At 37.3% G+C, this 20,244-nt stretch overlaps 1 protein-coding gene across 16 annotated transcripts in view; it reads left to right on the top strand.

Annotated features, from left to right (window-relative positions):
• BLTP1 (bridge-like lipid transfer protein family member 1) overlaps positions 1-19,906 on the top strand; it is a 117,474-nt gene extending 97,568 nt beyond the window's left edge. For 12 of the 16 annotated variants that reach the window (XM_057405120.1, XM_057405126.1, XM_057405130.1 and 9 more), the window contains 21 exons: positions 395-636; positions 1,235-1,450; positions 1,587-1,767; positions 3,228-3,420; positions 5,611-5,772; positions 5,878-6,017; positions 7,070-7,271; positions 7,694-7,897; positions 8,012-8,191; positions 9,209-9,346; positions 9,713-9,973; positions 11,117-11,267; positions 11,546-11,703; positions 12,208-12,400; positions 12,592-12,809; positions 13,297-13,548; positions 14,105-14,308; positions 15,488-15,682; positions 16,577-16,711; positions 18,143-18,308; positions 19,210-19,906. In XM_057405120.1, the coding sequence (XP_057261103.1) occupies positions 395-636; positions 1,235-1,450; positions 1,587-1,767; positions 3,228-3,420; positions 5,611-5,772; positions 5,878-6,017; positions 7,070-7,271; positions 7,694-7,897; positions 8,012-8,191; positions 9,209-9,346; positions 9,713-9,973; positions 11,117-11,267; positions 11,546-11,703; positions 12,208-12,400; positions 12,592-12,809; positions 13,297-13,548; positions 14,105-14,308; positions 15,488-15,682; positions 16,577-16,711; positions 18,143-18,308; positions 19,210-19,426 (4,008 nt within the window). In that variant the 3' untranslated portion in view covers positions 19,427-19,906. Of the gene's footprint in view, positions 1-394; positions 637-1,234; positions 1,451-1,586; positions 1,768-3,227; positions 3,421-5,610; positions 5,773-5,877; positions 6,018-7,069; positions 7,272-7,693; positions 7,898-8,011; positions 8,192-9,208; positions 9,347-9,712; positions 9,974-11,116; positions 11,268-11,545; positions 11,704-12,207; positions 12,401-12,591; positions 12,810-13,296; positions 13,549-14,104; positions 14,309-15,487; positions 15,683-16,576; positions 16,712-18,142; positions 18,309-19,209 lie in introns of those variants that run through there. The other 4 variants (XM_057405124.1, XM_057405133.1, XM_057405129.1 and 1 more) reach the window with 3 other exon arrangements.
• The last annotated feature ends 338 nt before the right edge of the window (positions 19,907-20,244 follow it).

Raw genomic sequence — 20,244 nt, forward strand, 5'->3', positions numbered from 1 at the left:
CCACACCTCACTAATACTCCTGGCTGCTTCACCCCTCTACGAGGTTACTGATTATTTTTGTTGTCTTCTGTTCTTTTCTTTCCAAATATTTTTAAAATTGGAATCTTTCCATTCTTCTGACTGTGGGAATTGGTCAGATCATGATATGTATTTAGCTAACAGACTGAGCTCAATCACTAGGCAATGGCAAATGTCTCCTCATCAAGCTTTCACTTCTTTCTTTCTCGCAATCTGTCTTGCAATTTCTATACCTGCATTTTCTGTACTATGAGGAACTTGTGAGTAAGAGTTTCTCATAGCACTCTTGCATTTTTATTTCCAGAGCTATCTAATGCATTCTTGATGGAGACGATATCTGTGGAAATTTAATATCTTTTTGTCTTTTTACAATCAGTTTCCAGAGGAGACAGAAATGGACCTTTTGTCTGTAACTATTGATGGTCCCTCCCATTACTCATCTACTAGTGAAGGCTCATGCTCAGTATTTGGTTCACCCAAAACTCCAGTTGTCTTCTCATCCGGCATTCCCTTCCAGCCTGAAGAACGCCGGGATGACAGCTTATCATCAAGCAGTGAGGACTCTGAGAAGGAGGATGACCATGAGAGAGAGAGGACGTATTTTTATAGGAAACCACCGTAAGTGACGGTCCTAAGGAAGAGCACAGAAATTAAGCAAATTCACTTGAAATATTGACTTGAAAGCTACAAAATCTGCTAGTGAGAAAAGACTGAATTTTGCCTGAAGTGTCTATGTGGGAAGCAGGAAAAGTTGTGCTACGCAGAGGTGACTATGAGGAGCAATTCTGATCTGAAAAGGATGCAACAGTGAGAAATTTCAGGGCTTGGAACAGAATAAAAGAACTTGGAAAGTAGGGTTTTTGAGGCATGGGGCAGGTTTTAGAGGGACCAAATGGCAGCACAACTTTCAGTGATTATAGCTCCTTAAAGTACATATAATAACGTAAATATTTACAAATATGGAAATTATTATATATCTTTTTGATCCTTTTTGGGACTCAGAATTTAAAAAAGGCTTAGTTCTTTGTAGTACCCTCTACTAAGAAAGGATACTTAGAAATGTGTGAATGGAAGATGGATCACAGTGTTGCTGTGCATCAGATAAGGCCCTTTTCAGCAAAGTTCTTAAAAGGGTGGATGTAGTCTAAGAATGCCTCCTAACATCTCTTCAGGTAAATCTCATGCTAATGTCTAATCCACAACTGTGCCTGTGCAGGAGTACATCTCGCAAGAAAGCAACAGGATTCGCTGCTGTCCACCAACTGTTCACTGAGCGCTGGCCAACAACACCTACCAACAGAAGTATGACTAGTACAACCACAGAGAGAAATATTGACTTTGAACTTGATATCAGGGTTGAAATTGATTGTGGAAAATGTGTACTGCACCCTACAATGCTTCAGCAAGAACATGATGACATAAGTTTACGAAGGTAATGTAGTTGATATTACAAATTTGTTTTAGACATCTCTAGCTTTTTTCAATACTAGAAAATATACTAATACTACTCTTATTAATACTAATGAATATTAAGCTTGCTTTAATAACATACAGTCTATTTATTTTAGGAGCTATGATCGGAGTTCCAGAAGTTTGGATCAAGAGTCTCCTACAAAAAAGAAGAAATTTCAAACTAGTTATGCATCTACTACTCACTTACTTGCTGGCAAGAAAGTGCCATCATCTCTACAGACAAAATCTAGTGATGTGGAAACAACAGTGTTTTATATTCCTGGGGTGGATGTAAAGGTAAAAGGAGTATACACCTTAGCAGGGAAGCACTTGCTCATTCTCTATGCTCAAATATGACTTCAAAGTAAATACACTGTTACAGTACGTACAGGTTCAGGTATACAGAGCACATTGGCAAGATCTTTTTCAGTTATGTAGATGCTGCTGATATAGGAATAATGTAATACTACACTGAAAACTGATAGATGCTTTGATGCTTTTACTCTCGTTTCCTTCAGGGTAACACCCACCCCACCCCACCCCCCCCCCCAATCTTTATATGTACCATCAAAAATAGAACCATGTCAAATGATGCTCTGTAATAAATAGTGTATGTGATACTAGATAATGAAATCAGTTCCATTAATATTTGGGTATCTAAAATAAGACATTGGTTTGGTTATTTTCTCCTCTGACAGGTAATTTATATTGTATGCCTGAAGGAAGATCTGTTCATTGTTGATAATTCAGGGGAAGGACAGCTTAGCAGCTGGCCCACTAACACGTGAATCTCTTTTACTGTGTCTTCTGTGTTGCTTTTTATAGCAGTCGGAGTACTGGTATAAAAACTGTTATTTTAGGACACTGTTCTCTCAAACACTGTCAGACTGTACAATCCTTTTTCTTTTTTTTCTCTTTTATTTTTTTTCCTATAGTTGTTTCTGTATCCTAGTATGAAAGGGTCTCAACAGAAATGTTCTTGTATTTTGTGATTTGAAATCCTATGGAGTAAGAACAGGGGAAAATAAGTCAGTGCTGCATAGACACTTCAAGGAATTCAGTTGAGGCAGTGCCATAAATCAAATGCTTGCCTCTCAAAACAACAGTCTGGATTATTTAGCCTTTCAATGTGGAAGGGCTGTGTGTGTCCACTTTGCAGTATTTCAGGCTATATTCAGGGATAAGTTATGCATCGCATCCTGCCACTGCCTTTAGTCAAATTGAGGAATAACTAAGCATTCTCTACAGTTTTAACTTATTTTCATTGATAGTGTATTATGCACATACAGAATGTGTGAACTCTTGGATTTTATTTTATTTTATTTTTTAATGCAACTCTCTGGATGCCAGTGTTTAGTAGAGGCGTAGTTTCACTGTGCAGTAAGACAGAAAGCAAGCTATGCAGACAGGAACAAATAGTTGGCAGCACAGGATGTCTGTGATGTAACAGAGTGAAGAAACAAGCTTTAGTCATCGTTCCTAAATAGTAAATTCCTCTGTTTCTCTGTGATTCCTTGATATTTTGCTTATAGTTTATGAATTTATTTTATTTTTTTGTACAAAGGTGTCACATCCTTTATGTGCACCATCTTTATCTGTGGAACATGAACTGGAATATAATGTATCTTATTGTGGTATTTTTGTAAACAATGGAAAACCATTTTTTTTTTTTTTCTTAAGGGAAGGAGTGACAGCAAACTGCTGTACAGAATTTGAGCTACTTGTATGAAGTAAATTGATCTTTCTTTGTTTTCCAGTTGCACTATAACTCCAAGACTTTAAAAACTGAATCGCCAAATACTTCTCGAGGATCCTCTTTGCCAAGAACCCTTTCCAAAGAGTCCAAGCTGTATGGTATGAAAGATACTGCCACATCTCCTCCCTTATCTAGCACTATTCACAGCAAGACTAACACCTTACTTCCTCCCCAACCCCCACCCATCCCATCAGGTACTTGCAGACAATAACCTTCTAAAACTACCATAGATATATGTATCTTCCTTCGTGTAACCTAATGGCTTTAGATCTGTCTGCACATTACTTGAAGCACTGTATTTATCAAGTCTTAACTTTGGCTGCAGAAACCTGATCCCAGAAGCATGAATGCAGTTCATAAAGCTGCATTTTTAGAAATCGCTTGCCAAACCAGTCACAGTAATGTTTCTGTCATAGTCACCATGTCCCAGTGATGGACTGTCACAGCCTTTTCCATGTTTTCATCAAACAAAGTAATGCTTAATGCTGGAAAGCAAAGTTTAAGTATCTGTATGAAAAGTGAGTGCTGACTGCTTTTTTTCCCCTTGGATTATGACGGATAAATTCAGATCAGTTTTTCCTCCCATATATTCAAAGAATAGTTTCAGCTTTTAACTGCCTTCTACTGCACAAGTAATGCATAAATTATTGCTTTCTGGAACTGGGTTATTTCTTGAGATACTGAGGCAGCTGTTTAGGTGTATTTGTATTAAACAAAACACCAGACTAATGTCCTCAGCTGTTGCAGGCCCTTAAATAACAATGCTTCACAGTAACATGAGTTCCAGTACTGAAAGTTTTGGTTTATCTCAAATGATTCCTGTTTTCAAGCAGGAGTCCGTTGTTGCATCATGTCAGATCTAGAGGTATGTAGATTGCACCTCTGAGACATCCACTCCTCTCTCCTTTGGCGTTTGAGTATCACTTTAAAAACAAAACAAAAAATTTGTCAAAATTTGATGAGCCAGCAAAATTAATAACTGAAAAACATTGTAGGGGTTGTTTTGGGGTTTGTGTTGTTGTTTTTTGGGGTTTTGTTGTTTGGTTTTTTTGTTCATTTGTTGTTTTTAATAAAAATGGTGGAGATGCTGGGAGAGAAGAGTGAAATGGGGACACTTTTCTAAATTATCTGTGCTGTTGAACCATAAGCTGTTACTCCCTTAAATGTTCATTCTCTTTATGATTACTGAATGTTGCATAATCTTGGTTTATACTACTTCAATTTTGTTCTTTATTTTCCTATCCTCTTTCTAATCTTTGCCTTTGAATTTTTACCATGTCGTGTCCAGTTACTGAGTCTTGTTTTTATGTCTGTAAGTTCTACATGTGGCGGGGGGTGATCTTACAGAAATTGCACTTGTATGAGGACATAAAATGTCTTCCAAAACTAGTGATTGCAATTACCATATTTCTTTATGCACTGTATTTCTATAAATATTTATTAGTTCTGAATTGTTTTGAAACACATTTATTGATATTTTTATTACTGTTAAAATATTACTTTTCCTCTGGAATGGAAACCATTTTGTCTTGTTCTCTTTGGTCTCCAGCAAGCGCACAATAGAACAATCTAGTCAGAGGCACTAGACAGGATAGTTTGCATTGCATAGCCTGAAAATCGAGTCCCTGGGGGCTTTTTTTAGCAAATGAAAGGATTTTTAAGCTCCATTTTAGTAATTTAGTTAATGTTTATATTTTTCTTGGCAAATTTAAAATCAGTATCTTCATTTATTTCTATTCATTTTAAAGCTGTGTTTCATAGAGACAGGAATTGAGCTGGTACTAATACCTTGTGTGCATATTTATATTTTGGTAAGTGTGCATCCAAGTCTACCCTCTTCCACAGATTTAGAAGACAACGATCTTTTTATTAGTTTATATTCTGGCCAGCTCCAGGCTTTTAAAAATCCAGTTATTCTTTGCATAAATATAGTAGGACTTGTCATTTACAGTTTTAATTTTCAGATGTATTTTCTCTGTTTAAACTTGCATTCTTCCCAGGCTCATGTATCTGTTTTTCCTAATTCCACTTTCAGTTCCAGTCACTGTAGTTACTTTGCATTGTGTATTTGGAGAAGAATGCTTGTCTGATTTTGGTGCTATTTTTTAAAAAGCAAATTGGTAATAATGACATAAGACTCCTTGGTCAAGAACATAGGCAATGGAATTACAATCAAGCATGACAGACTAATGGTGTTGCACAATTTTTTAAATGAGAACTTAGGGCTTAATTTTTTTTTTTCTAACTGATCTGATTTATGTCTTTTCAGATGATGATACAGGGAATTAGAGAAAACAGCTGTTAGTTATGAAATATCTTCTAATGTTTCCCATTTACAGTTGAGTGGTATTACATCAGACAAATTTATCTTTTAAATGTTGCAGCCAAAGGGAAAGGAAGTGGTGGAGTGAAAACTGCTAAACTATATGCATGGGTTGCACTCCAGTCATTGCCAGAGGAAATGGTGATTAGCCCATGCTTACTGGACTTTTTAGAGAAAGCTCTTGAAACCATTCCAATCACACCCATTGAAAGGAATTACGCAGGTAAGTTGCGTATTTGTACTCTAGTACTCTTTTTCTTCTCTTCTGATGATGATAGGCTGTTCTTCCATTTAAATTCCACTAATAAGTTCTTGTACTTGTTAAAAGCTGTTAGTTCCCAGGATGAAGATATGGGACAGTTCGATATGCAAGATCCCTTAGAGGAATCCACAACATCATTAGTATCGTCCTCGACATCAGCATATTCATCCTTCCCTGTAGATGTGGTGGTTTATGTACGAGTTCAGGTGAGTGAGGTTTCAACTCAGCATTCAGTATAGTAAGTAATAGTCAGAGTCTTTGAGACAATCCATGCTTCCAAGTTTGCTTTTTTAAAAAAATAAAACATATTTCAAGTGTCCTTTCTGAGATACTAATGTCTAGTATGATAATAAAGTAGGACTTATTTCAGCAGGAGTTCTGACATATTTTGGTCTCAAGAAGACCAAAGACATGAGCAACTTTGAGAAGTCACAAAAGTTCTGAGCATTTTTAATCATTACTTCTTCCCTCTGTCTTCTGGACTTTTTGTGAAATATCTTCCATAACTACTATTTTTATCTACTATTTATAGGTACAATTACAAAACAAAAATAACAATTAAAGATTTTCTCAGTTTATATGGAAAATGTAGAAATGTAGAGTTATCCTCTACAAGGCAGTATTCATACTGGTTAATATTTGATGTGTCTGGGCTTTTTATATGTGTTAAGAGAGAAAAGTGCTACCACAATGTAATTCAGAGCACTGGAACTTGATCTGAATGTTTGCTCAAACAACATTTTTGCCTGGTTTAAATTTGGTTGTGTACCCATATTGAACAACATATTCTAGCAGATGGTGGCAGGGTTTTTTAAATGCCTATGAAAATTAATCACAATGATTTGTAGCTTCTCTCAGCTTTTACCTGCAAACTCATCTGGCCAAGAATGTACTGAGAGGATCTGAAGCTTTCAGCATCAGCTCAAGTGATTCTGCATAGTTCTTGCATGAGAAGAGCTATGCACTGACTTGTGGGGGAGGAAGAAAGGGGGAGATACATACATGTCTTCTGCTGCGTACAGGCTTCTAGTGTCTAAGTTTTCAAGAAACTAGTCCAGATAAAAGCCCTGGTGTTGGAGGGATTGCCTGCAATTAACATATCTATATCAACTTGCATACAGTTACCTTAGTAATTCTAAAACCAGTCTGAAAAGGCTGTAATTTGTTTAACTATGTAGTACTTTATATCCCAAATTTGGGATGGTTTTTGCATTTCCTATTTGTTTACTGAATGCTTTATTTTCTTTCTGTCTTCCAGCCCTCTCAAATCAAGTTCAGTTGCTTGCCAGTATCAAGAGTTGAATGCATGCTGAAATTGCCTTCCCTGGATCTTGTTTTCTCTTCAAACCGAGGAGAACTGGAAACATTAGGCACAACATACCCATCAGAAAATGCGTCAATTGGTGTCAGTACTTCACAAAGTGGCTCAAAGAATTCAGTTAATAAATCTGGAGCCCCAGGTAATATGTGTATGTGAATATGTATACTATATACAGCTTGTAGCATGAATAAATATAATGTTCTGTTGTCTAAAATTAGAGCAGAAGATAAGCTTTTACACATCTTAAGGCTAAGCTTTTATGTATTAGTGAATTCAGTAGGATTTCTTCATGTATCAGTTTCCTGTAAAAGCTGGCACAGATGCAGTATATTGGAGTTTGCCTTACACTGGTTAAGCAGTTATCTCTTAGAACTCTTATAAGCAGTTATCTCTTACAAAAGGTTAGCATCAGTCCACAGAGTATTTAAGGTACATTGCTGCTATAAGGGCATAATTTGATGTGCGTTCAGTCTTTTTAGTATTGCTGTTAACAGTCAGTATTAGTTCATGTTTGAAAATGCTTCTGTACTAAAACTAGCTTTTGCCAAAATTTGACTTCAGGTTCCTCACCTGGCCTAGGCAGCCCTCTTAGCAGAACACGGCACAGCAGCAGTCAGTCAGACTTGACTACTTCTAGTAGCAGCTCTTCAGGCCTGAGCTTTACTGCCTGCATGTCCGACTTTTCCCTCTACGTGTTCCATCCATACGGAGCTGGAAAACAAAAATCTGCTGTTACTGTTCTAACCCCTGGATCAGGAGCCTTAGGTACAGACAAGTTATTGTTTGCTTAGATGAACACTGTTCAAATTTGTCATGGTTTTCTGAACTGAAGATTTGAAAAGGTCACAGAAGATTAACCTTTTGCCTTTCTATTTCTAGGTAATGTGGATGAGGAGCCAACTTCGGTCACTGGCCGGAAGGATTCTTTGAGCATTAACCTTGAGTTTGTGAAAGTCAGCCTGTCACGAATAAGACGCTCAGGAGGGTCCTCTTTTTTTGAGAGTCAGTCTGCAAGCAAAGCTACCAGCAAGATAGATACTACATTGATAAACATATCTGGTAAATGCTTATTTTATTTTAATCCCATCTATTCATCTAATAGAGAACTGCTGTTCCAGTGATAAACTTTACTCTCAGCAGCTTTTGTAGATGTTACAGGAGAACTGTCTAATAGGAGCATGTAGTAAAATGTTTGCTCTTTGAGTGAAGTAGGGATTGATACATTAAAGTTGAATGGTACTTGGAGTACCTCTTGGCAGATGGACCTCTTTAGCCTCTTGATTCATTTAATGTAACTAAATGGGCTTGCTCAAACAGTTGAATCTCCTAGATCACAAACTTCTTAGTATTCTTCATTATTTGCTTTTTTTTTTTTTTTTTTTTTTGTCTGGTATTGGCTGTGTGTTATTATCTTAATTCTGGCTGCACTGCTGTATGTCTAATTTGGTAATGTAGTTCTATATTGAGTTACTAGCTGTCAAATTTCACCACTTTGCCATCTAGTGCCTGTGAAGCTACAGTCAGAATTGGACTCCTGAATACTCAAGGAGCCTTGAAGTAAAAGGGGGTTTAAAGATGTTTTATTTATTTATTTTCCACTGTTACATAGGGGTCCTGACTTAATGGGCAAACAGCAGAATGGTTGTGATTAATCTGCCATAAAACCCTCAGATGAGGAATGTGAGGTACATACGTCACAAGCAGGACCCAACATCAATTATATTTGTAGGTTCCATCTTGCCTTTATGAAGTGTGTTTGTATCTAGGAATCTGAGGTACATACGACACAAGTAGGACCCAACATCAATTATATTTGTAGGTTCCATCTTGCCTTTATGAAGTGTGTTTGTATCTATCTAATACTGGATTTGGACAAATGGCAACATCTCAGAAAAACTATTTTTTTCATTTCTCATGGTTTAAGCGCCAAACCAGGAGATCATTACAGCAAAGGCTATACTGTTACGTGTAAGGAAGTATTTGATGGCTATATTTAACACCTATTAATTACAATTGGTTACCAAAACCTTTTAGTACTTAAAGTTTACAGCTGTGTGTCTATGCTTTCTTTTTCAGCTGTCTGTGACATAGGATCTGCTTCATTTAAATATGATATGCGCCGACTCAGTGAGATTCTAGCCTTTCCAAGGGCTTGGTACAGGCGAAGCATTGCTAGACGGCTTTTCCTGGGTGATCAAACAATAAACCTGCCAGGTAAGATACTGCTTCTTATCATGAAAGCCCTCTTTGTACAACAGATTATAGAAGGAATTTTATAAATATGTATTACTTGTGTATTATTACATATATGACTACATATAATGTATTATAATTTACTCCACATGCAGTCACTCTAATAAGCTTAATAAAAAACTCCTCAAAAGAAGAAATAGAAGAAAATTTCTGAAATACGTCACTGAATTAATTGAAGAGCTTATATTAATTAATGCAATTGCAAACCTTCAGTTATGATAAATGATATGTCTTTTGACACTGAGTATTTCTTACTATATGGGAGAATATTGTTAAACAAAAACAGAATAGTTTTTCTGCCTTTCATATGCTGGCTTTTTTTTCTAGTAGCATCGGGTCCTGGAACACCAGATTCAATTGAAGGGGTAAGCCAGCATCTTTCTCCTGAATCATCAAGGAAAGCATACTGTAGAACATGGGAGCAGCCCTGCCAATCTACTTCGTTTACACACATGGCACAGTCACCTAATGTTTTTAATGAACACAATGCAAACAGCAGTATGTCACCTGGGACAGCATCTCACAGCTTAAAGTCTCCAGCTGTAACAAGATCCAGGAGCGTGTCTGACTCTTCAGTGCCTCAGAGAGGTTAGTTGACAATGATTTCTTTAGGGTTTTAAAGTATTTCCATCAGTTATATGAAAAAACTATGTCATTATTGCTTTGTAGAAAGCAGCCATAATATATTCTTTGCCACTGTGCCTGGGAGTGGAGAGTCAATGGCTTAGACAAAGAAAAATGGCTGAAATGGATGAATCAAAGTATAGTTTGTTAGTATGCTTCCTGTAAAATTGCAGTTTCTTTTACTAGAGTGAGAATTGTTTAGCTGGAATAAGGTGGAGAACTCATCTAAATTTGATTGCATTCTCATTTTGTTGGCTCCCTATCCTCATCCAAGCAATTATAACCCTCTTAGAAGAGGGTCAATATCACAGCTCACAGATGAGGTCAGTTATTTGGTTTCATCTGAGACTTTGTGCTCATACTAAGAGGTCTAAATAAGCGTAGCCTCCATGTAAGAAATAAAGAAACTTTTACTTTCTTTTACTACAGATGTTACTGTATTGTATCTTAGAGCAGTGTAGCACTGGCTGTGTGGAAGACTTAGAGCATTAGATATAGCTAGGAGATTTAGAAGTATGAGACTTATTTTAGTCTAGAAAAAAAGGATGGGTATTTTGTCTATTTAGAATGCAAGCAAGATGTTATATTTGAACAGTTTTTAGGGAAAAACACAATTGGAAAAGGATTTATGGCTCGTAGAGTGGCATTACTGATATGAAATGTAATTTTGCATAGGCTTATAACAGTATTGACAGGATTTTTGTGAAAAGAGCAAGGAAAACCCTAATACTTTGGAAATTCTGACTTGGCACTTGTGTAAATAACTGCTACCTGAATATTCAAATACTAATAATTCACTTTCTGAATACACTAGTCTTTTTAAGCAGCAAAGTAATTTAGAATATACTCTTGCATGACTAACTGGAAATGAAAAATCGTTTCTCTTAAAGATACTAGTTAAAATAAATGTGTAAAATGAGCCATTTCTATGACAACTAAAGCAATGCATACTACAAATCCTCTAGTTTTAACTTACCCTCAGTAGTAATTTTGTGGAGCTCCTTAAATATGGTGTTAGTCTTTCCTTTTGTAATATGTACAATTGATATATTCTGTCAGTTTTTCCTAGTGCGTGGAATAATTTATATTTTTATCTTTTTTGTTCAGATACTCTCTCAAAAACATCAACTCCATTTAATAGGTCAAACAAAGCTGGAAGCCAACAAGGAACACCATGGGAAACACTGGTCGTATTTGCTATGAACCTAAAACAATTAAACGTTCAAATGAATATGAGCAATGTAATGGGCAATACTACGTAAGTATAAAACAAGGTCAAGCATGTTTTAACAGATGGGGGTGTGTGGTGGGAGGTGGTGGGTTTCCCCACAAACTGTTAACTGCCTGTTGTCTTCTAGTTTTACAATCTTAACTTTTTCAGTTTTGAACTGTGAAGCCCTTCACGAATACTGGTAGATGCTTAATCCTGAAGTCACACATTCCTACACCATGTTATTTACCCTTTTCTAGTATATAATTTTTAATATCTCTTTTGACAGCCTGGAAAATTGTTGTCTGTTTTCATCTCTATTCCAGGTGGACCACCAGTGGTTTGAAAAGCCAGGGTCGTCTCTCTGTGGGTAGTAGCAGAGATCGAGAAATTAGCATGTCTGTTGGCTTGGGAAGATCACAGTTGGACTCCAGAGGAGGAGTTGTTGGAGGTACCATAGACGTTAATACCCTCGAGATGGTGGGTAAGTTGGAAAGCTGCCTGGTATTAACATATGCTCCAGACAATAAATATGGAAAACTAAAAAAAATACACAATAGCTTGCTTCGTGAACCTGCTAGTATATAAAACCTTTGGATTTCTACTTGTGCATTCTGACTATGTAACATACCTTGAATTGAAGGGATTGCCTTCTGATCAGGGGCTGATGCGGTCTCATGGTTGCTCTAAAATTCCACTGGTTGTGCAACCCTCCAGCTCCCTTCAGCTGTCTGGGAAATGGCAACTGAAAGATTTTATGGCATTTCAGCTGCTCCTAGGATTTTACAAGTGCTTATGGTCTGGGAAATGCAAACCTGGCTTGGAAAGAGGTATGGTGTTCAGTCACTACACCAGTTGCCATGCATCTGGAAAAAGCCAGTGCTTTCTCAGCCCCTCTGTATCATGTGGATGCATACGGGTGATATCACTAGAAAAACTGTTTTTCTTCTATTTCAACGCTGTATTTCTCTACTGATTTCTGTTTCAGCTCATATTTCTGAACACCCAAATCAACAGCCCAGTCATAAAATTGAAATTACCATGGGTTCAACTGAAGCACGTGTTGACTATATGGGGTCCAGTATCCTAATGGGAATCTTCAGTAATGCTGATCTGAAACTACAGGATGAATGGAAAATTAATCTATATAATGTTTTGGACTCAAGCATCTCTGATAAAAGGTAATACTGCTTCCTGTGTTTAAAATGTATAATGTTTGATAAGGTCAAATTCTGCCTATATATCTTCTGTCCAGTATTGCTAACCAACCATGTAAGCATCTGCTAGAAAACAAAGGGTTCATTTGTGGTATTTTTCATTGTCAGTAGGAAGTAGATTAACTGCTAATGCTCTTGTTGGTTTTAATACCTAGTGAGATATTTGTCCATGGGGACTTGAAATGGGATATCTTCCAAGTTATGATTTCAAGATCAACTACACCAGACCTAATAAAAATAGGAATGAAACTCCAGGAGTTCTTTACTCAGCAGTTTGATACAAGCAAGCGAGCATTGTCTACTTGGGGACCTGTTCCTTATCTCCCTCCCAAGACAATGGCCAACAACTTGGAGAGAAGCTCGCATGAGCAGTGTAAGTGGTACAAAAACCAGTATACTTCCCAAGTAGTATGTTTTAATTGCAAAAATCCCTCTGATTAACTTTATACATGCAAGTATATCCGTTTGTCTTGAAATAGCTTCTTTACAGTACATTTTTGCCAGTTTCAAACTATTTCAATAGAGTTGAAAGTTTTCAAAGTCTATTTCATCAAAAAAACAAAACCCAAACATTTCTAATTTGAGTAGCAGTGGAAGTGTGATGTTATTCTTACTCTCTGTTAATCATGAGCTGAAACAGTAATTTGTCAGTTCGCAATGAGTCACTGATTTCCAAGTATGCTCATTCAGGTACTCTTAAGCTACAACCACCTTAGGTTACAAAGATGAAACAGTGTCAATGAAATAAATTAAAAAATATCACTCATAATTCCATGTTTTATTAAAAATACAAATACGGCAGCTATCTTCTCTGCATCTTTTCTCTTTCCTAAAGTTTGTTCTCACTGTTTATCTTCTAGTGTTGGATGCAGCCCATCATCGACATTGGCCAGGAGTTTTGAAAGTGGTATCGGGGTGCCATATATCCTTATTTCAGATGCCACTGCCAGAAGACGGAATGCAATTTGGAGGATCCATGAGCCTTCATGGAAACCATATGACTCTGGCTTGTTTTCATGGACCCAACTTCCGCTCAAAATCGTGGGCCTTATTTCACCTGGAAGAACCCAATATTGCATTTTGGACAGAAGCCCAGAAAGTTTGGGAAGATGGTAATTGAAACCATTTCCTCACTTCTCTAAATTTCTTTAAGAGATTTTTTAAGAATGTATTGATGTATTAATAATGAAATGTAAGAAGAAATCAAAGAAAAACTTACTTTCTTTAAGTTTGAATCAAGATTATTTCCCCAAAATACACCATGTACCTAAAGTAATAATCTGTTCCCTCTCCATCTTTACCACAGTTTGCTTTATCTCTGGAATAATGCAAAGTATGTTTTCAAATGCAATAGATATATCCCTAATAATATGGCTACAAAGTGGACTGTCTGCCTTGTTAATTGCATGTAGTCCCTTGTTTCTGTATGATGAATTTTGATGGCCTTATATTAAGAAGATTTTACTCTCTGTGGCTGCTGAGGATTTAATTTTTCTGTTGTTTGCTAGCTTTGTATCAGTCTTTAATGGCACTGGCATACTTATTATTCATGTTAAATACCTGTGCAAGGAGAGCAGAGAGGAAAAATCCTACAACCCCTTACCAGCCTGGTTTTTCTGTGTTTCTTTTTCTCTCTTTCATGCCATGCTGCCCACACCTTCAATGCAGGTACTAGTGAACACTCCACGTATATTGTGCAAACTCTGGACTTTCATTTGGGCCATAACACTATGGTCACCAAACCGTGCGGAGCCCTCGAAAGCCCGATGGCGACAATCACAAAGATAACAAGGCGCCGCCATGAAAACCCCCCGCATGGAGTTGCCAGTGTGAAAGAGTGGTTCAATTATGTTACAGCCACAAGGAACGAAGGTTAGATCCATGTTCATTAAGTCTGGGGATTGGTCTGCTTGCCAGGCAGTACAGATAGTGCTTTTTAAAAGCTGATAAATTACAAGTGGGCTGTAGAGAGAAAGAGATTTGAACTAACGGAAGTTGTTTCTTCTTAAGAACCTTATGGTGAACTGTGGATTAAGAAGCATAGCAATATGCTGAACAGTTGAAGTGTTACTGAGCAATGTCCTTTTTCAAACTGTGCAGAAATGACAAATGTTCTGTTAAGTGTACAGGACATTATGTATCTGGCATTGCAGTAATACTAGTCATCTTTGACTATATGCAAAAAGTTGCTATTTCATTCACAAACCATAGAAGCAGTAGATGGTAGCAACACAATTTCTGTGAAAGGGTGAATAGCAGAATGGAAAATATAGTGCGAAATGAGCAGGGACAGCTCCTTGAAAAATAAAAAATGGAGTGATTGATATACAAATATTTATTCCTTTTGAAGGACACAACAGGAGATAGTGATTGAAGTTCCCAAGTAGAGGCACTGTCTGTGAGTTCTTCTTATGTAGTCCTGTTTTGCTACATCTGGAGCATTTAACTATATAAACAACAACAACATGTCATTGTTTGACCTTTTGTAGCCATGCTTTCGAGAGCAGGATAAAGGATATAATCTTAATAATCATACACCAGCTTTTTTTTGCATTGAAGTATTAACTTTTCTTCGCTTTTTCATCTTGTCAGAATTTTAAAAACTGAAAACTAATTTAAATGATGTTGCATGTGTACTGTGGTAAATGTCTTGTGACAAAGTTGGATTACTGGTCAGCAGTGATTTCTGACAGCAATGCTGCCTCATTGAACTTAGGTGTTACTTGTATTAATCAGAAACACTTCTCTTTGTTTTAAGTACTACTGTATTTACAAACACAAAGGGCACATTTTAAACCCATAGAGTCTGTATCTCACTTAGCTGAAAGCTCATGAGGAGAACAGTTGTGACAGGGTGGTCAGGTGAATGAAACTTGGACTTAAAAGACCTAGGATTCTTAGAAGTGCTTAGATGTTACGGTACTGGCACGTATTTCTTTCCCCTTTCTTATTATGAGATGTATTTTGTGAAAATTTGTCACCCTCTGTGCTGACAAGAACCTTTTTTAAATAAAGACTACTGAATTGAGGCATTTCCTGTTGTCCATTTAGAACTAAACCTGCTGCGAAATGTTGATGCGAACAACCCAGAGAGCAGCACAACTGTGAAAAGCTCAAGCTTGCTAAGTGGATTCAGAGGTGGCTCCAGTTACAACCATGAAACTGAAACCATCTTTGCACTGCCAAGGATGCAGCTGGATTTTAAATCTATTCATGTTCAAGAGCCCCAAGAGCCTTCATTACAAGGTAAAGTAAATATAACTTGTTTTTTTCTTGATCTAAAGCTATGTTTCATAAATGAGGTGTTGCATACAAAGCTATTCTGCTGATAAAACAAGAGGATTTAATCTGAGAATTACTGCAGATTTGCAAGAAATGATAACATTTCGTAATAAAATGTGGAGGAAACTGTGTGGAGAAAGCAAAGATCTAGCCCAGAGACTGGTCACTATAGAAAAAACTTACCAAGAGAAATTTATATAAGTATTTCATATAGGTTGGCTGCTTTTAGGTGGCTGGTTTTCTTATTTTTATTAAAATGTTAAAAATGAGAGCCCTTCTGAAAAAGAGACTATGAGATGGGAACTGAAATTTTATGCACTTCTTTTCAAAATACTCAGATTGCAATTGGAACTGGGAAGAAATAAGACTTCTGAAAATGTAAGACATTAACGTACATGTTTATCTTGGCTGAGCTGTGGTTTTACTCCATACCTGATCCTGCCTAATACTGCTAGATAAGCCAGCCTGTTGGGGTTTGGTTAACAGTTTTTTTAATAGACAAACTAGTAAAATCTGCTATCAGCTTTTCTTACTAAATTGTGCATTGATAGCATAACACCAGCTAGTAATACTGCTCTAGGTTGGCTTTCCATGTTGAGGGTGATCAAGGTTGCTACATCACAATATGTCTTTATTTTCAGCATCTTTTATAAACTATCAGAAGTTCTTTGGATTGGAAAACTTTCAAAAATGCTGAGGCTGCTAAACACAGATATTAATTCTGCTCCTTCCTCTCCGAGTCTCTGGTTCAGTAACAGCAATGTCATTTTTCAAATTATTTGTATTAAAAATCTGTGTACTTTTATGTATACTGTATGTGCTTACAAGTGTATTAATACTATTTTTATCTGGCTGTAGATACAAGTGTTAAACCAAAGGTGGAATGCAGTGTGGTAACTGAATTTACAGACCATATCTGTGTAACGATGGATGCTGAGTTGATTATGTTTCTGCATGACTTGGTATCTGCTTATCTAAAAGAAAAAGAAAAAGGTAAGTTGCTGTTTATTGAGGCAACACTGGTCTATTTGCCAGTAAATATATTCATACTTTTTAATAAAGGTTTCGTTCAGGAAATACTTGAGCTCATTTTAAGTCATCCCCTGTAGGACTGGAAGCAGAGTAGTTGCATACAAGCTTACAAACATTGTTGTGTCACTATGTTGACATGCCACCACTGCACAGGAAGCTGTACTAATATCTCTGTGTGGCACTGTGTACCAGCACTGTGTAGGTACAGCAAGTTGTTCAAAAACAAACTGACCACCCCCAGTGCAGCACCTATGAGCAATATGCTGCAGAGAACAGACATACTCCTGGATTTCTCCTCCCCTGCTACTGATGAGCTTGTGCTAGTTACTCCAAGTCATAATCTTGCTCCTATTTTGACACTTGGTGTGTAATTTAATTTTCTTTTGTAAATGATATATGCAGATTAAAACTGTTTTAGGATGCTACGTTGCTTTTATTGCAGTTCTTTCACCAATGGAGCTTCTTCCCAGACGTGTTTTTCTGACTTCAGAAATGCTCACCACTGTAGTGAAAGTCACCTGTTTTGCTGTGAGAGATTCTGTTGTGCATAGTTGTTTGCATTTATTACTGAATTCTATGGAAAGTGTAACATTTGTTAGTGTGATATAATGTGATGTATAAATGTAACACATAATGAAGAACACATTGAGTATTTTGAAGTTTTTTTTTTTCCTAACTAAGCATATAAGAACCTTTTTACATGTCATTGTGTACAACGTAGCTAGGAGTGCTTCCTAAAAGCATTTTCAAGTGTCTAACAGGTGCAGAAGCTAAAACGGAAGATAAGTATTTTTGGTGGAAATTCGTCCAAAAAAAATGTTTTCAAGCTACCTTAAAATCAATCAAAATTCCATCCAAATTCATAGATTTGGTTTTATTTTATAAAATATGTTCTTTGAAGGAGAAGGAGCTGCTGTTGTTTTTCTGTATCCCAGGACTTAAACTCAAGTAAGAGTTGGGTTCAGGTGCCTTTGATGTCTTTGGACAAAGATTTAGCTTAACTATTCCCCCACCTCCTACTCCTCAGAGACTACTCTGTTAATTTAAAAAAAAACATTCTAAACTACAAGCATGTCTGAATTTTGCTTATGGAATCTAATATGTTTCATTGAATGCCATGATGAATTTGAAGGAAAGCCCTGGTATATGGATGCTTTAGGCTGGCAGAAAGGAGCGAGAACCCACATTACAGTGTTATCCTGTGTCTGTTAGTCATTGTAGGGCTTTTTCTTACCAGAACTTGGTCCAAACCAGAACTGTTAGTCAGAAATTCTGTAAAACTGAGCCACAAGGTGGTTCTCACTTTGTTTTATTTAAATGATGTACAAAGAGTATTCAAGTGAGATGCTTGTGACTGACTGGTGTGGGGTTTTTCCTCTCTCCGTTTTGCAGCAATCTTTCCTCCTCGCGTTTTGGCTGCTCGTCCAGGACAAAAAAACTCTGTTGGTGTTCTTGAGGACAGCTCCAATGACAAGGAGGCAGAGGAAAGCATTACTTACACAACAGTCGACTGGAGAGAATTTATGTGCAATACTTGGCATTTGGAACCCACGCTCAGGTAACAAGGCTTATCTGCAATCACTTTGTGCATTTTCCCTGTGGGCTTTCTCGTGCAAACAAGAAGTGCTTCCAAGTTGATATTGTTCAGCTCCAAAAAGGATTAATCGTGAAGATGCTATTATAGATTTGCCTTTGGCTATTACTGCTGCTATGAAACATTCCTGGCTCTGAGAACATGAGAAAAGCTGGATAACACCATTATCTATTATACCAGTTAACTTCTAGGTTAGAATTTATTCAGATAAAAAGCATTGTTGGAGGATCTTCAAAATTAAGATACAGTAAAATTAAAGTCAGTAAGAACCACAGATTATTGTGTTTCGCTCTGTCCTGCAACAGTCCATTCACTTTCTGCCATACAGTTTTTTTGCTTTTTTTTTCCATTTTTAGCATTCCAGTTCTAGTTGTTCTTTAAGCATCCACCTTAAAATAAAGCAACACTATATGCTAGTTGCTATATGTCAGTTTTAAACTTAGCACAGAAGAATAATGTGTACAGCAGCAACTCACTGCTCTCAATACGCACTTTCAGTCACTGAAACTGACTTTCCTCTGTGTTGCGGGGTGTTTTTTTTTAACCTATGCGGACAAGTGTTCATTCACGCATCAAAACAACACATCAACCCAGGCCAAACAAACAAACCTTGGGAATAAACCGATTTAAACATGATCTGTAGGCAGTCCAGACTCTTTTTTTGGGTCTCTTTTAGCATCCTTTTCCTTTGAGAGGATGCTCCACTGGTGGTTTTCTGATTATAACTTAAGCTGGAAACAGTGCCTGTTGCACCGACGTTGGTCAGAAGCAACAATGGTAAAAATGGCTGTTCATGTACAAGCCAGTTGCTCTAAGTTGTATATATCTGAGAGTGAGTCCCCTACTTATTGGTGGTTTTTTTTAGATTAATATCCTGGACTGGGAGAAAAATTGATCCTGTTGGTGTTGACTACATCCTCCAAAAGCTGGGCTTTCACCATGCAAGGACTACTATTCCAAAGTGGCTGCAGCGCGGTGTCATGGATCCTTTGGACAAAGTCTTGTCAGTTCTCATAAAGAAACTTGGTACTGCACTACAGGATGAAAAGGAGAAAAAAGGAAAAGACAAAGAAGAATACTAAAAATAGAATGTGACAACTGTAATTCTGTTTTGATTTTATCAAAGTGTTTTATTATAAGAATTTAAATATGGTTTAAAGAGAAACCTAACAGCTTTTTGCTACTTTATTTAAAACTTACATTGTGAGTAACTGTTTACCGTGGTACAAGATACCATTTCTCTATTTGAAGTTATTGCATGATGATGACCAATGTATATTCTGTGAACGAATAGGTGGAACACTGTACATCTGCTCCTCAGCACCCAGTTTTATGATGTGCAATACAATTCCTGCATCTTTAAAATACTTGATTAACTGTGAATTTTCATAAAATTTACTTGCCGTAACACAAGCCCCTTGTTGATGTGACTGGTAATTGATTTGTCAATGTAGACTTGTGTAAATTATATATGTATATATAACTTATCAAACTGTGATTGCCTTAGTGCTAAAAATCATCACGTTTACTACACTTGTAATAAAATTTAACTACTGTACAGAGCTTTTTTTTTGTTGTGGTTCAACTTCCTTGATAAAAAAAAAGGTTTAAATATGATTCTACATCAGATACCGTTCGCCTCACACCGCAGCCAGCCCGCCTGCCTTCCCCTTGGGGCACTGCAGAACGGGGAACCGCGTTCCCGGTGTTGAGGGTAGGAAACTTGGGAGGGCGGCTCCCACCGCCGCGGTAGCAAGGAGGGAAGCGGCGATGAGCGCCCCGCGGGCCGTACTGCGGTCCCGGCCGCGCTGCCTGCACGGCGTACCCCGGACCCGTGACGCCTCTCGCGGTTTCGGGTGCCGCCCTGCCCGCCGGGATGCTCCGCTAGGCGGCACGGGAA

Source organism: Pezoporus wallicus, unplaced genomic scaffold (assembly GCF_028554395.1).
Source record: "Pezoporus wallicus isolate ANWC-B61680 ecotype Strahan unplaced genomic scaffold, APGP_CSIRO_Pwel_v1 contig_6789, whole genome shotgun sequence".
In the NCBI taxonomy this organism is placed as follows: Eukaryota; Metazoa; Chordata; class Aves; order Psittaciformes; family Psittacidae; genus Pezoporus; species Pezoporus wallicus.